General features: G+C 48.1%; 1 protein-coding gene across 4 annotated transcripts in view; it reads left to right on the forward strand.

Annotated features, from left to right (window-relative positions):
* The window catches only part of MCC (MCC regulator of WNT signaling pathway), a 310,847-nt gene extending 294,329 nt beyond the window's left edge, over positions 1-16,518 (forward strand). For all 4 annotated transcript variants that reach the window (XM_069595251.1, XM_069595252.1, XM_069595254.1 and 1 more), the window contains 2 exons: positions 12,420-12,542; positions 14,352-16,518. In XM_069595251.1, coding sequence (XP_069451352.1) covers positions 12,420-12,542; positions 14,352-14,532 — 304 coding nt within the window. In that variant the 3' untranslated portion in view covers positions 14,533-16,518. The remainder of the gene's footprint in view (positions 1-12,419; positions 12,543-14,351) is intronic.

The following is a 16,518-nucleotide window of genomic DNA, read 5'->3' on the forward strand; positions in this document are numbered from 1 at the left end:
AGTCCTGAATATTCATTGGAAGGACTGATGTTGAAGCTGAAACTCTAACACTTTGGCCACCTGATACGAAGAACTGACTCACTGGAAAAGACCCTGATGCTGGTAAAGATTGAAGGTGGGAGGAAAACGGGACGACAGAGGATCAACAGAGGATGAGGTGATTGAATGGAATCACCAACTCAGTGGACATGAGTTTGGGTAAGCTCCTGGAGTTGATGGACAGGGAGGCCTGGCATGCTGCCGTCCATGGGGTCGCAAAGAGTCGAATACGACTGAGCAACTGAACTGAACTGAGCCTTTCCCTTCTCCAGGGGATCTTCCCAACCCAGGGATCAATTCCAGGTCTTCCGCATTGCAGGCAGATTCTTTACCAGCTGAGCCAAAAGGGAAGCCCAAGAATACTGGAGTGGGCAGCCTATCCCTTCTCCAGCAGATCTTCCCAACGCAGGAATCAAACCAGGGTCTCCTGCATTGCAGGCAGATTCTTTGAATACATCATTGCTGTTTCTTATGAGCCTGCCTCTCCTTCCCTCAATTCCCTGGTAGCTCAGACAGTACAGAACCCACCTGCAATGCAGGAGACCCGGGTTCAATCCCTCGGTCAGGAAGATCCCCTGGAGGAAGCACAGCAACCTACTCCAATATTCTTGCCTGGCAGGCTACAGTCCATAGGGTCATAAAGATTCAGACATGACTGAGCGACTAACATGACTTTCCCTTTCTCCTTCCCTCCTCCACTCCCTGCAGGAGAGGTGTGGGGTGGGGGGTAAGGGGTGCAGGAATCATGGCTTACTCACCCAGCTGTGTGACTCGTGCCTCTGTCCCTTCTAAGTGATCCCTAAACCATCTCAGCCTCATTTCTCTCTGCCCACTGGACATCTCCCCTGAATAGACTAGAGCCTTAAAACAGGACGTCCAAAACAGAAATTATCTTGTTTCCTCCTGCCCTTTGAAATTGGCCTCTTTTTCAGAATTCCTATTATATGTAAAAACTTCAAAGTCTGCCTCTTATTAGCAGATAGTATTGTTTTTTCCCCTTAAAACCCCATCTCTCCCATGAAGTTTGCGTTGCCTCCTGAATTTAGCCCTCAACCCCTCCAAAATCAGAGTGGCATCTCAATGGGTCATTCTGCCATTAGTTCCATCCTGTGTTCCCCCACAAAAAAACACCTTAAATCATACTCCTGATCATGTGGCTCTGCAGATAGATCTTCCATGGTGTGACCTTTGTCGTCATATGTAGGTCCCTAACTTAACTTCTTGGCCTGTATTTCAAATGTTTCCCTACACGTTATCTGTGGTCCAGATTCATCCAGACAGTTCATCTTTCCATGAGCATACCCTTTGCTTTATCCCCCTACCCCACTCCATCTCTCTCAAGCTGTGAACCCCTCCTTCTTATCCCCTCCAGCTGGACACTCATCTTCCTGAAGGTTCCTCAGGCACCTCTTCTCTGTGCCGCTGATGGTACAGACCACTCATCACCATCAGTGTCCACAGAGCCTGTGGTTGTCAAGAGAGCCTTAGAGCAAACCATAGGGAGCCTCCTGGAGTTCAAATCCACATCCGAGTTCCAAAAAATGTCTGCCCAGCTCTAGAAATCTTCCAGACTTGATGGTACCCATTGACCCCCTGTTCCAGCAGCTATGGATTAATACTGTTCCTGAGCCACACACATACTGGATTGAAATGAAGAGGGAACCAGTTAAAGAGGGAGCCCCGCTGAGGCCACAGGCAGGATCATCACCGTTTCATTAGTGGGACCGTTATTTTTAAAGGTACTGTTTTCTTAAACTTGCACTTGCTGGTGCTTCCTATGTGGCTGATTCATAATCAGGCAGTAGAGGTTGTGCTTAGAATTCCATAAATGCACAGGGGTCTACAGGATGTTAATGGAATACACGGTGTGCCTGTAAGTTCATTACCTTGTAAATAAATGGCTGAGCTCCAGAGCTGGCCTCACAGGGCCAAGGGAAACACCAGTTCTCATCCCAGGGGTTGAGGTGGGTCAGTGAGATTTCTTCATCTTTCTGTCATTCCCCCATGTTCCAAAAGCTGAGAGAGAAGGCCTTCCCCTCAGATCTCATAAAGGCAGTGATGGAGACATCAAAGGACCCTGTAGCACGGGCAAGGCAGTGGCGAGATGTGCAGGAAACGTGGTCTGGGCCACCATCTTGCTGCTAGTCTAGGCAGACTCACCCCAAGTCAACACCTGCAGAGCATCCTTATCCGGGACACCCCCTCCTTAGTTCCGCAGGCCTGGGCTTTTCACCAGTCTCCTGTTCCACTGCCTGCTCTCCGTGACTTGGCACACTGCAGCACCGTGCTGACGCACAGCACTAGTGCATCCGAGCTCCACAGGCGTCACTGGCAATCTTTTCAGCTGCACTTCAAGCACCTCATCTAGAAAACTAGAATAACAACAGGACTGCCCTCCAAGGTTTGTGGTGAGAATTAAATAACTTCATGCTTGTAAAGGAGTTAGGATAGCTACTACTGCTGGCTGGATTTTCTTTAAAAAGATGAGTAGTATAGACTGTATAGACACTTTGTTGTTGTTAAGTCACTCAGTCGTGTCTGACTCTGCAACCCCATGGACTGCAGCATGCCAGGCTTCCCTGTCCATCACCAACTCCCAGAGTTTGCTCCATTGAGTCAGTGATGCCATCCAACTGTCTCATCCTCTGTAGCCCCCTTCTCCTTCCACCTTCAGTCTTTCCTAGCATCAGGGTCTTTTCCAGTGAGTCACTTCTTCACATCAGGTGGCCAAAGTATTGGAGCTTCAGCTTCAGCATCAGTTCCTCCAATGAGTATCCAGGGTTGATTTCCTTTAGGAATGACTGGTTTGATCTCCTTGCGTCCAAGGAACTCTCAAAAGTCTTCTCCAGCACCACAGTTTCAAAGCATCAGTTCTTCAGTGCTCAGAATTCCCTATGATCCAACTCTCACATCTGTACACAAGTACTGGAAAAAACCATAGCTTTGACTATATGGACACTTGTCAACAAAGTGATGTCTTTGCTTTTCAATAAGCTGTCCAGGTTGGTCATAGCTTTTCTTCCAAGGAGCAAGCATCTTTTAATTCCATCGCTGTTGTCACCATCCAATAGTGATTTTGGAGACCAAGAAAATAAAGTCTATCACTGTTTACATTGTTACCCATCTATCTGCCATGAAGTGATGGGACTGGATGCCCTGATCTTCATTTTTTGAATGTTGAGTTTTAAGCCAGCTTTTTCACTCTCCTCTTAGACCTTCATCAAGAAGCTCTTTAGTTCCTCTTCACTTTCTACCATTAGGGTGGTGTCATCTGCATATCTGAGGTTATTGGTATTTCTCCTGGCAATCTACCATGAAGGAAATAAATAGAATCACAGTCACTGCAGAGATTTTATTTTAAATATATAGAGAGAGATTGCAATAAGTAATGGGGGAAATAAGATGCCGGGGATGTTGTAACTCTGGGACATTTGTTTAGATGGGTGGTCAGGGTAGGCTTCTCTGAGGAGGTGGCATTTAAGCTGAGACAAGAAGGAGGAAATATAATGTAGCGGAGGAAGTTCATCCCAAGGAGAGGGGGCTGACTGCACAGGGTTCTGTTCTGGGAAAAAATGCTTGGTGTGGGCAGAGAAGGAACAGGATTCCAGGGTTCGAGGAGGAGGGTGATTCCAAAGCCTGGGTCAAGCAGGGCTTTAGTCAAAGCAAGACCGTGGACTTGATTCTCAACGCAGTGCAGTATGATCCGATTTGTCATATCAGAATATTCCTCTGGCTGCTCTGTGGAAACTTGACTATGGGGTACAAAGGTGAAGCAGATAAACCAAGTAGGAGGCTCCAGTGGTGGCTGAGAAACAGCGGCAGCTTGGACCCGGTGGTGGCAACAAGCACAGCCCCCATGTAGGGGTCTGCTGCCAAGCGGACACACAGGATGAGGGAAAGGGGGGTTAGGGCTGAATTGAGACTAGTGTCAGCCGCTGGGCAAGAGGTGTTGCCACACACCTCTAGGGGCAGAGGCATGGATGGGCCAGACCGTCCAATTCCATTTGCTGAACTGAAGACACCCATGAGTCAGGAGTTTTTAGCACATAGGTTGTTTTTAGGAAAATAAATGGGAATGGAAAGAAGCAAGAAAGGGTGGGCTATAAAAGAGTCCAGGCCCAAGTCCCAGATACTCTCAGCAGGCAGAGGTGCAGAGAACAGGCAGCCGGGGCAGGAGATGCCGGGAACGGCCAGCGAAGGGGGATGGAAGCCAGGCTTGAGGGGAGGGGGGGAAGGTGCTTCAGGTCAGACTGGGACAGACTGCGACACCCAGAGCCCCGGTGGCCTCGGGACAGTTACCACTGGAGATAGGGGCCTGGCTGGGGGTGACCAGTAAATGGAAGGTGAGGCGGAGGAACCGCAGAGAGAGACAATTCTCGCAATTACCAAGAAACGCCAGGCCCCGTGGCCACGACTCCCTGAGGCTGGGTCTGATGGGCACGCCTCTGGAAGGCGTCCTGGCCGGTGCCAGCCCTTGCCCTATCCCCGGCGGCGGTGGCAGCCCTGCTTGCAGACTCCCGGCCACGGACAGCCTCACCACACGGCCCGCGAGGCCATCCCCTGCCCGGCTGCCCGCGTGGCTTTGCTCGCTGCCTGCAAACTTCCACCGCGAATCCGCCCCTCAGATACCCTGAGTATATGCCTCTGCCAACAAATCTGTGCTTCCATTAAAATAGATAAAAAGCACCTGTGGCTAGAGTAAGATTCAGAAGACCTTTCGTGACCAAAATTAACCTTTTAGGGGTGAGGGGCTGGGAAGGCCTGTAAGTGAAACCTGTAAGTGTGCTGGAACACGTGGGTTGTCGTGGTACTAGCAGGAGCCAGCAGTAAAGGTTCATAATTGTGAGGGCTTATACTACGGGCCAGAAAGAAGGCAAGGACGGCACAGTCCTGCGCATTCCAGGGAACTCTGTGAACGCACTGCCACTCAAGCGGCAGATGGAGCATGCAGTGCTAATGTCGCGCTTTCTCATCTGCGTGCAGCCTATCAAAGCGCTCCTTTTAGCCTTATTACCTAGACAAGCCACATAAATCCTTCACTGAAAGCCCAGCAGATGTGAATTAGAAACTACAAGGAACAGGGTACGAATGGTTGAAGTGTACTGCATTTTTGAAGTCATCCTTGGAAAATCTGAGTAAAGCTGTATGGTCTTCAGGAGAGCTTTGCATGTAAGTTTGCATAAAAATTCAGAGTTCAAGACAACAGGAAATTCATCTGTAGACCCAGGTAAAGAGCCCTGCTGCCTTACCAGTTTTCAAAATTTACACAAGAAGAAGAAATCATCTGAGGCATTCTTCTTTCACTGAGGTATACTGGACGTGTAACATTATGTCTGTATCTGGTGCAGAGTGATGATTCAGTATTTGCATGTATTGCAAAATGACCACCGTAATAAGTCTGGTTAACATCTGTCCCCACAGTCACCAAAAAATTTCTTTTAAGATCTCTTAGCCACTTTCAAGCACACAATACAGTAGTAGTAAGTATAGTCACTCTATCATACACTACACCCTCAGTGTGTACCCTTTAAACCCCTTCACCCACTTTGCCCACCTCCAACTCTCACTTATGGCAGCCACCAGTCTTCTCTGAATCTGTGAGCTTGTTTTGGGGAGTTATTTGTGGGGTGTTTTGTTTTGGTTTTTTTTTTGGTTTTTTATATTCCACATACACGAGATACAGTATTAGCCTTTCTCTGTCTTATCTCTACATAGCATAATACCCTCAAGGTCCATCCATGTTGTTGCAGACGGCAAAACTTCACTTTTTTGTGGCTGAGTGATATTGCATTATCTACACGTACCACATCCTTGTCTTGCCAAGAAAATGCACTGGTCACAGCAAACACCCTCTTCCAACAACATAAGACTCTACACATGGACGTCACCAGATGGTCAACACCAAAATCAGATTGATTATATTCTCTGCAGCCAAAGATGGAGAAGCTCTATCCAGTCAACAAAAACAAGACCAAGAGCTGACTGTGGCTCAGATCATGAACTCCTTATTACCAAATTCAGACTCAAATTGAAGAAAGTAGGTGAAACCACTAGACCATTCAGGTATGACCTAAATCAAATACACAGTGGAAGTGAAAAATAGATTTAAGGGCCTAGATCTGATAGATAGAGTGCCTGATGAACTATGGAATGAAGTTCGTGACATTGTACAGGAGACAGGGATCAAGACCATCCCCATGGAAAAGAAATGCAAAAAAGCAAAATGGCTGTCTGGGGAGGCCTTACAAATAGCTATGAAAAGAAGAGGGGTGAAAAGCAAAGGAGAAAAGGAAAGATATAAGCATCTGAATGCAGAGTTCCAAAGAATATTAAGAAGAGATAAGAAAGCCTTCTTCAGCGATCAGTGCAAAGAAATAGAGGAAAACAACAGAATGGGAAAGACTAGAGATCTCTTCAAGAAAATGAGAGATACCAAGGGAACATTTCATGCAAAGATGGGCTCGATAAAGACAGAAATGGTATGGACCTAACAGAAGCAGAAGATATTAAGAAGAGGTGGCAAGGATACATGGAAGAACTGTACAAAAAAGATCTTCACAACCCAGATAATGATGATGATGTGATCACTAATCTAAAGCCAGACATCCTGGAATGTGAAGTCAAGTGGGCCTTAGAAAGCATCACTACGAACAAAACTAGTGGAGGTGATGGAATTCCAGTTGAGCTGTTTCAAATCCTGAAAGATGCTGCTGTGAAAGTGCTGCACTCAATATGCCAGCACATTTGGAAAACTCAGCAGTGGCCACAGAACTGGAAAAGGTCAGTTTTCATTCCAATTCCAAAGAAAGGCAATGCCAAAGAATGCTCAAACTACCACACAATTGCACTCATCCCACATGCTAGTAAAGTAATGCTCAAAATTCTCCAAGCCAGAGTTCAGCAATACGTGAACCATGAACTCCCTGATGTTCAAGCTGGTTTTAGAAAAGGCAGAGGAACCAGAGATCAAATTGCCAACATCCGCTGGATCATCGATAAGCAAGAGAGTTCCAGAAAAACATCTATTTCTGCTTTATTGACTATGCCAAAGCCTTTGACTGTGTGGATCACAATAAACTGGAAAATTCTGAAAGACATGGGAATACCAGACCACCTAACCTGCCTCTTGAGAAATCTGTATGCAGGTCAGGAAGCAACAGTTAGAACTGGACATGGAACAACAGACTGGTTCCAAGTAGGAAAAGGAGTACGTCAAGGCTGTATATTGTCACCCTGCTCATTTAACTTATATGCAGAGTACATCATGAGAAACGCTGGACTGGAAGAAACACAAATTGGAATCAAGATTGCTGGGAGAAATATCAATAACCTCAGATATGCAGATGGCACTACCCTTATGGCAGAAAGTGAAGAGGAGCTAAAAAGCCTCTTGATGAAAGTGAAAGAGGAGAGCGAAAAAGTTGGCTTAAAGCTCAACATTCATAAAAAGAAAATCATGGCATCCGGTCCCATCACTCCATGGGAAATAGATGGGGAAACAGTGGAAACAGTGTCAGACTTTGGTTTTTGGGGGCTCCAAGATCACTGCAAGTGGTGACTGCAGCCATGAAATTAAAAGACACTTACTCCTTGGAAGAAAAGTTATGACCAACCTAGATAGCATATTCAAAAGCAGAGACATTACTTTGCCGACTAAGGTCCGTCTAGTCAAGGCTACGGTTTTTCCTGTGGTCATGTATGGATGTGAGTTGGACTGTGAAGAAGGCTGAGTGCCGAAGAATTGATGCTTTTGAACTGTGGTGTTGGAGAAGACTCTTGAAGGTTCCTTGGACTGCAAGGAGATCCAACCAGTCCATTCTGAAGATCAACCCTGGGATTTCTTTGGAAGGAATGATGCTAAAGCTGAAGCTCCAGTACTTTGGCCACCTCATGGGAAGAGCTGAGTCATTGGAAAAGACTCTGATGCTGGGAGGGATTGGGGGCAGGAGGAGAAGGGGACGACAGAGGATGAGATGGCTGGATGGCATCACGGACTCGATGGACATGAGTCTGAGCGAACTCTGGGAGATGGTGATGGACAGGGAGGCCTGGCATGCTGCGATTCATGGGGTCGCAAAGAGTCAGACACGACTGAGCGGCTGAACTGACCTGAACTGAACCACATCCTTATCCGTTTATCCACTGATGGGCACGTAGGTTGTGCTCGTATCTTGGCTATTGTAAATGCTGCTGCAGTGACAGGAGGGTGCAGGTATCTTTCCAAGACGGTGATCTCATTTTCTTTGGGTACATACCCAGAGGTGGAGTTGCTGGATCATGTTAAGTTTTATTTTTAATTTTTGGGGAAACTTTCATTCTGTTTCTTAGTGGCTGCACCAGTTTACATTCCCACCAACAGTACCCAGGGTTTCCCTTTTCTCTGTATCCTTACCAAAACCTGTTATTTCTTGTCCTTCTATTCTTAAAATAATAACCATTCTGACCAGTGTGAGGTGGTATCTCATTGTGGTCAGTGATGATCAGTGATGTTGAGCATCTTTTTCACATTGCCTGTTAGCCATCTTTATGTCTTTGAAAAAATGTCCATTCAAACCTTATGCTTTTTTTTTTCCTCTTCCATTCAAACCCCAGGTTCTGCTCACTTTTTAATCTGGGTTGGTTTTTTTTTTTTTTGCTATTGAGTTGTATGGGTTCTTTGTGTATTATGGGTACTAACCCACCCCTTATTAGAGACATGGTTTGTAACTATTTTCTCCCATTCAGTAGACTCTGCATTTTGTTGGTTTCATGTACAGAAGAATCTAATATAGCCCTATTGCTCTGTATTTGCTATTGTTGCCTTTGCTTTTGCTGTCAGCTTCAAAAAACCATCACCAGGATTGGTATCAAGGTGCTTATGTTTTCTTCTAGGAGTGTGATGGCTTCCGGCCTTACTCGTTAATCTAACACTTGAGTTACTTTGTTTTGTATGATGTAAGACAGTGATCCAATTTCATTCTCTCGGCATGTAGGTAGCCAGTTCTCCTGTGACCGTTCATCTAAGAAACTGTCCTTTCCCTGTTGGATATTTTTGGTTTCTCTGTCATAAACTGGCCATATATGCATGGGTTTATTTCTGGGCTCTCTATTCTATTTCATTGATCACATGTCTGTTTTTATGCCAACAGCATGCTGTTTTGATCACATGGAGCACTTCTTAAAAGTTTAATTCCTGGGTCTCAACCCAAACCTACCCTGGCACTGTTACAATGGACACCTGCTTTAGAGCAGTCCTGTCCACATCACATGTGTAATGTGCCTTTTCTAGTAGCGGAGAACTATTAAAAGCAGGGACATTCTAAAATAGCAATAATATCATTTTAATGTATATTCAGTATTTTTAGTTATTTTACATTCTTTTTTTATATTGAGCCTATTCCTGGCTGCACTGGGTCTTCGTGTGGGCTTTCTCTCGTTGAAAGCAGGGGCTACTCTAGTTGCTGTGTGTGGCCTTCTCATTGTGCGGGCTTGTCTTACTGTGGAGCACAGGCCCAGGGCGTGTGGGCTTCAGGAGCGGAGCTTCGTAGCTGAGGCTCCGGGCTCCAGTGCACACGCTCAGGAGTTGTGGCATGTGGGCCTATTTGCTCCGAGGCATATCAGGGATTGAACCTGTGTCCTCTGCACTGGCACATGGATTCTTTGGCACTTAGCCACCAGGAAAGCCCCAGTGGGTACTGCACATTTACAGCAGTTCAAACTGGCTGTCTCTCAAGGACTCAAAGGGCTCCTGACCCTTGGAGGCTGGCATGAGGCGGCTCTGGAATTGTTCCCGCACAGAGTTTAGTGTTTCAATCCAGACGAGCAACCCTGGAGGCATGGCTCTTACTGGAGGCGGCTGCCTCATTCAAACAAACACAAGTAGAAAGTAACTCGTGCTTTAGATTTGAGTTTCAGCCTGTCTTTGTGGCTTGAAATAAATCAGCATTGCGGTTCTAGTGAGCAGTTCACTCCTGTCTGCCTTCCTGAGGCCTGAGGGGTCCTAGCTTCCAGATGTGGCTTCCTACCCCCAGCCTGACCATCTCCTCCACTCCCCAGGATTGGGGAGGGTCAGTGAAGGCTTCTCTTGCTGCCCTGGGTCCTGTCCTCATCGGTGCTGGCCGCAGGCTCCAGGGCAGGAAGCCCTTTGCTGTGCGGAGGCTGGGAGATCCTCACTCTTCCTCCAGAGCTGGGTAGGGGTTGCGCGTAGGGAGTGGCACTGTCCTGGGCAGTTTTATGTTATCAATTTGAGTTCATGGTTAGACATTAAATTCTCTTCATGATTTTCTTCTTCCCTTTTGCACTATCAATCAACTTTAGAATAAAAGAAGAATCAAAACAGTAACAAAATGTAAAACAAATCATTCTTCTCTCTTCTTTATAGTCAGAGGGCTGAGGGGACAGATCTTCCATGCTCTCCTAACTTTCCCTGGTTTGACAGAGGGCCCTGCAAGGCTGAGGCAGTGGTTTGGGCAGCAAGGCAAGAGCCGCACTCCCCATGGTGGGAGACGGTGCCTCTAGGATCCCAGTGGGAACTGCAGCCAGATCTGAAAAATTCCTGGTGGCTGCCAGGACCCAGAAGCCTCAGCAAACAGGAGGCACTAACAGGGAGGCTCTGCAGGAGGCTCCTGCTCTCTTCAGGGCCGGTGGGAGGAAGTCACTGGGTATGATGCTCACTTTTTCAAATATCTTTCTCCCACCATCCTCATAAAAGTAGGCCTGGATTTTTGTGTAGCAACACCTTTCTTCATTAATGAACTTGGGAAGCTGGAATTGCACTTAGAGTAGCTGGGGGCAGACAAGTAAAAGATCAGATATTTGAAAAGCCAGGAGGGGTGAACCATGGCTGAACCCAGAGCTCCTGACAGCCCACCCCCTCAAGGTGACCCACACACACCCATCTTACACTTTACAAAAGCATCCAGAATTAGGAACATTTCAAACCTGAGAAGAAAATGAAAGTGTCCCATGCCCTCTGCAGGAGTTCAGCACTGGTGAGCATTTAGCCTTTTAGTCCGCTATCAGTGCAGCAGACATTCACAGTTTTTGCAAACTTGCGGCATCCAACAGAACTCACCCTTTTCACTTGACAGTGTTCAGATGCCTTTCTATTCCAGGGCACATCAGCCTGCATTTTTGATTAACAGTGAGCATTTTAACAGAAGCGAAAGCAGATCGTACCTTAGCCAGCTCCCTGGTTGTTTCCCATTCTTATCTATTCTAAGCAGTGCGGAAGTGACTCCAACTGTAATCTCATGTTTCTCTAAAACCCCCAGAAGTTGCTTAGTCAAGGGATGTGTTCCTTTTTCATCCTGCTAGATGCTGCCAAACTGCCTTCCAGACTCACTGTGCTCATCTACATTCCTCATTCACCCGTGGGTTTTTCTTAGAGGAGTGTCTTCCATAAACCCTGGTTACCTGATACGCTCCAAGGCACCAGATACCTCCAGTGATTTGTTTTCACTTTCGCCCCTGCGAAACTCTCTCAGGCATGGCACTGGGGATACACTGCGGAACAAGCCAAATCAGGTCCTTGCCATCCTGGAGCCTACGTGCCAGTGGGAAGCTTGCTGGCCCGATCACACAGGCTGTGCTCATCTGTGCCAAGTGTGCCGCACAGAGAGTGACACTGTGCCAGAGCCGGGGGCCTCGGGAGGAGGACGGTGGTCAGTCCCAGCCCCCTGCCTGTGTCCTCCTCTCGTAGGAGGGAGAAGAGGGCAATAACCCGATGGGGCACCCCACACCGCCCAAATCCGTTACCTCGGGTCACTGTCATAATTAAGACCCACCAGACTTGAAGCCAAGGAGTAGAGGGAGTCGAATGAAAGTGCAAGTTTAATTTCCATCCTTTTTAAATGTGGAAAATGTGATCAAGGACTTTCACAGAGAACCACCTTTTTCTACTTTTCAAGGTAGGCTCGTGTTGGTTTCACTGACTGAGGGCCTGGCCCAGGTAGTGCCCAGGCCAGCTGTGTACTCTCAAGCCCCCAGGGGTTCGGGAGATGCTGAGCAGCTTGGAAAAGGGCCTGAGCGCAGGCCCGGGTTCTGCGGGCAGGCTGCACTCTGTTGGCCCACTGGCTCGGGTCTACCCAGAGGAACTTCTCCAGGAACTTGTCTCCTCACCTGGAAGATGAGAAACTTCCTGTATTGTTCCTTTGCAACACACACAGCTCTAAAGGTCTCTATCATTAAAAAAGAGCCAACCCCAGCCTTCCGGAACCTTTCTGAAGGGCATTCAGGAACACAGCAGCGAGGTGCTGGGCTCCTGTGCCCTCTCCCCTTTGCGCCCAGTCCAAAGGCCGGAGTCCTGAGCAAAGTCATGCTCCACTCTGCCTCCATCAGGGCAGCAGCCCAGTCCATCATCTCCGTTACTAAATGGCGTGCTTCGTCTCTCCTTGATACAGAGAGAAGAAGTTAAAGGCCAGAGTTCAAGAGTTGGTGAGTGCCTTGGAAAGACTCACAAAGAGCAGTGAAATCCGACACCAGCAATCAGCAGAGTTTGTTAATGACCTAAAGCGAGCCAACAGGTACAACCTCACTGTCTATAATCCAAGTGGTTCTTGGACTTACGCACCATAATTGCTGGGAATTGACTGTGGACAATGGTGTGTCCTCTGCCGCCTCCTTGGAGCGCATTCCTCCCTAGGGCTCCACCTCCCGGTGCTCCACAGAAACCTGAGGAATCCTCTCTAAGGATGGTAGATGCAGCCAACTGTGGTCCCCTCTTAGCCCTTCATGTAGAAGAGGTTCTGAGAAGTCATACAATTAAAACAAAAATAAGCCTAGGTTTAAGCCAGCATTTTCCAAACGAAACTGGCTACAGAATGTTTTATTTGAGCAGCATTCAGGAATCAGGTGGGGTACTTCAGGAAGCAGTGCTCTAAGATGGGAGCCTCAAACCTTTCAGGCTCATGACACCTTTATACTAAAAAAAAAAAAGAGGACCTTAGAGCTTTATTCTTTCAAATTAACTTATCAATAAAATTTGTCTATTAGTTTCTCAAATGAGACTTCTAAAGGTTTTATTCATTTACCAAATTAAAAAAACCCAACTCACTAAATGTAACACAAATGACATTTATTTTAAAAATCAGTTTTCCAGAAAGTAATTAGAAGAGGGGCACTGTTTTTACAATTTTGCAAATGTTTTTAATCTGTTTTAATAGAAGACAGCTGGATTCTCCCAGCTGCTTCCACAGGCAGTGTGTTTGAAACATTCTAAGAAAACCCAGCTTCACATAGAAATAAAGGACCTCACATTTCCCTTCAGAAGGCTTTGGGAGTCCTGGGCTTTGAGAAGCTGACAGCATACAGAAGGGAGGTGGAGTGCTGTTTTGGACCAGAGAGGGTGGGGAGTAGGGGTGGGGGTGGGGGTCTTGGATAGCTCAGGTGGTAAAGACTCTGCCTGCAATGCAGGAGATCCAGGTTCAATTCCTGGGGTTGGGAAGATCCCCTGAAGAAGGGGACAGCTACCCATTCCAGTGTTCTTGCCTGGAGAATCCCCAATGACAGAGGAGCCTGGTGGGTCCCTGGGGTGACAGAGAGTCAGACATGACTAAGCACTGAACAGGGTATGGGGACTTACCTAGCTCTGGGCTCAGCCCCTGCCCTATCCCCCAGAGACCTAGGTTTGGCTGGCAGCATTAGTTCACGGCCTGTGAGCACTGAGTCCGTCAGCCACAGCATCAAGGACAGCTGCTGGGGCCTATCTGTCTTCAAGCTACGGCGGTGACATAAGATTGCAGCGTTGCAACGGATCGTAAGCAGCCATGGAACGGCAACAGACCTACTACTTGTATTTTCATGACAGATTGTTACAATTCAGCTACCATTTCAGCTCATCTATTTTGGATGTGGTTAGTTTGGACTGCTGGGTTTTAAACCCTGCTTAATGTTAGAGACGAGCCTCTAGCAGTCAGGCTAAGTTCACTGTGGTCAGGTCAAGACCTGAGTGACCGTGAGTGCTGCGACCCTTCTTGTTAAGCTGCTGAGTCGTGTGGATGTTTTCGACCACATGGACTGCAGCCCACCAGGATCCTCTGCCCATGGGATTTCTGAGGCAAGAAAGCTGGGGTGGGTAGCCATTTCCTTCAGGGGATCTTCACAACCCAGGGATTGACCTTGTGTCTCCTGCACTGGCAGGTGGATTCTTTGCCACTCTGCCACCAGGAGAGCCCAAGCATTGAAATACTAACCACCTGATTTCAAATTCTTATTTCGGAGGCCCAGCGGCCTGTTCTTTCAGAGTGGTACTTACCAGACCCAGTCACCCAGTGTGCGTGTGCGTCTCAGTGCTACTTAAGCCTTCATTCCCATTTCCCTCTGTGCCCACATAGCAACCTGGTGGCTGCCTATGAGAAAGCAAAGAAGAAGCATCAAAACAAACTGAAGAAACTGGAGTCTCAGATGATGGCCATGGTGGAGAGACACGAGACCCAAGTGAGGATGCTCAAGCAAAGAATAGCTCTGCTGGAGGAGGAGAACTCCAGACCTCACACCAACGAAACATCACTGTAGTTGGCACTTGAGCGCCACGGTTCCGTCCGTGAAGCTAGAGGCTAGCAGTCATGGGACCTGTCGGGAGGAGGGGGAAGGCTGGCAGGTGGGCTGGCACTCTTGGCAGGGAGGCGCCCTGGACTCAGCCTCGGGGCAGCTGGCCCCGCTGAGCCGGTGTAGACTGTCCCCCAAAGGCCCCCTCCCCTCCTGGGCTGGGGGTGGCGTGGGGACTCCTGCCCCGCGCACTGGCTCCGCAGGGCTTCCTGCTGCTTTCAGCACTGGCTCTGTCCCTCGCCCACATTTTCTGTATCCGCGGTATAGTCCAGGCATCATCTGTTTGATTTTCCAGTCTTTGCAGCCTTACCTCAGGCATCCCACATTTCTCCTTTCTCCTTCTAGGGAGAACTGGTGGGGGCGGTGGGGGCGGAGGGGAGGCAGTGCTCCGCATCGAGAAGAGCTGCTGCTTCGTTTCCTGCAACCAGGCTTTGGTTTTTAAGTCCCAGGTATCAACTCTTCAGGAGGTGGCTGTCACTCAGAGGTGTTCCAGGAGGTTATCACAGGCAGATGGCACGTAGGTGTTCCTTCCAGTCCCTCGTATGTTGAGGCTACAGGTAGAGCAGTTGGGTCTGACCTCCTTGACCTCACAGTGGCGGCAGGGACGGGCAGGGAACGCTCTTTAGACAGGAACCTCCCTGTCCCAGTGCCGCCTTACTAACAGCTGAGAGAGTCCTGTTGATCCGTGTCAGGGACCTACACTGTCAGGAGCAGAGGCACCGCAGAATTGCTGTTCTCCACGAATCAAAGCTCCCCAACCTGAACATACTGATGGCTTCAGACCTGCCTCTCTCTCGAGGGAAATGCTCTGCAGCTGATCCACCTATTGAAGAGACTGCTACTGTGGCACCAGTTTGAGTGCGCCCCTGCTGTTCCAAAGGGCAGAGGGCAAGGGAAAGCTGAGGAGGCCTCCTCTTATCCCCCAGAAACATGGCAATGGGTGGAAGATGGTGATTCCGCGGGTGTCAGCTATAGCAAAATGGTGACAGGACCGGGCAGGACCAAAGTACCTGAATTCTTTCAGGAAGGTCTTCCGTTTGAAAATCAACTCTTCATCCCTTTTCTACTGTGATGTCCCCGTTGCAGTTTTTCAGTTGTCACCACCCTAGACTGACATACATTTTAAAGGACCACTTGCCATTTCTCCTGAAGACCCACTCGAAGTCACTTAGAAGAAAGATGTTCAAAGATCTGCTTACGACCAGATTTCTGCATTCACGTCTCGGTGTCAGTGAGCTGTTCTCGGAGGCAGGACGCAGATTCCGCAGCCTTCAGTCTGACAGGGAAGGACACCCCAGCCACCGTCTGCCAAGGCAGAGTACAAGCATTCCCCCCAGGAAGCGCTGTCCTGCCTCAGGCCAGCAGCGAGGCCACCCCGTCTTCGAACAGTCATCATCAGCTGGCCTCAGGCCCAGCTCTCGGGTGCTGTGGTCACTGCGAAGGGCCCCACCAGCTTGTTCTGTTATAGATAAGGTAAACTTCGTTCTTGTGACAATAAGTCAGTTTTCACTCTTTGGATAGTTTCATTACAAGGAAAATGTAATGACCAAAAGTGTGTTTTTAGAAAAAAAGTGTAACAGATGAAATCATGGTTTTCCCCATTTTTCCAACTTGCCCAGGGGAAACATGTTCCCGAAGCAAACTGGGCTGCGCAGGGCAGGGAACAGGCGTCAGAGATGGGAGGCTCTCATTCTCACCACCGCTGCAAAGGGTGCCATCCCAGAACCTCTACCTACCATTCTCGCTCTAAGGGAAAAGAGAGCCTGCTCTTCCCGAGTCCTGGAACCCATCCCAGACGGGAAGCCTCAGTTCCTATGTTAAGAGCCCCAGCATTACTGACCCTACTTAGCTCATTTTGAGTTTATATTTCCACATAATACTGGTTGGGTGAACACTTTCCCTGGCAAAACTGTTACTTTTATAAATGTGTAGAATAAAAGCTATTAAATAGTT

This window comes from Ovis canadensis, chromosome 7, assembly GCF_042477335.2.
Source record: "Ovis canadensis isolate MfBH-ARS-UI-01 breed Bighorn chromosome 7, ARS-UI_OviCan_v2, whole genome shotgun sequence".
Lineage (NCBI taxonomy): Eukaryota > Metazoa > Chordata > Mammalia > Artiodactyla > Bovidae > Ovis > Ovis canadensis.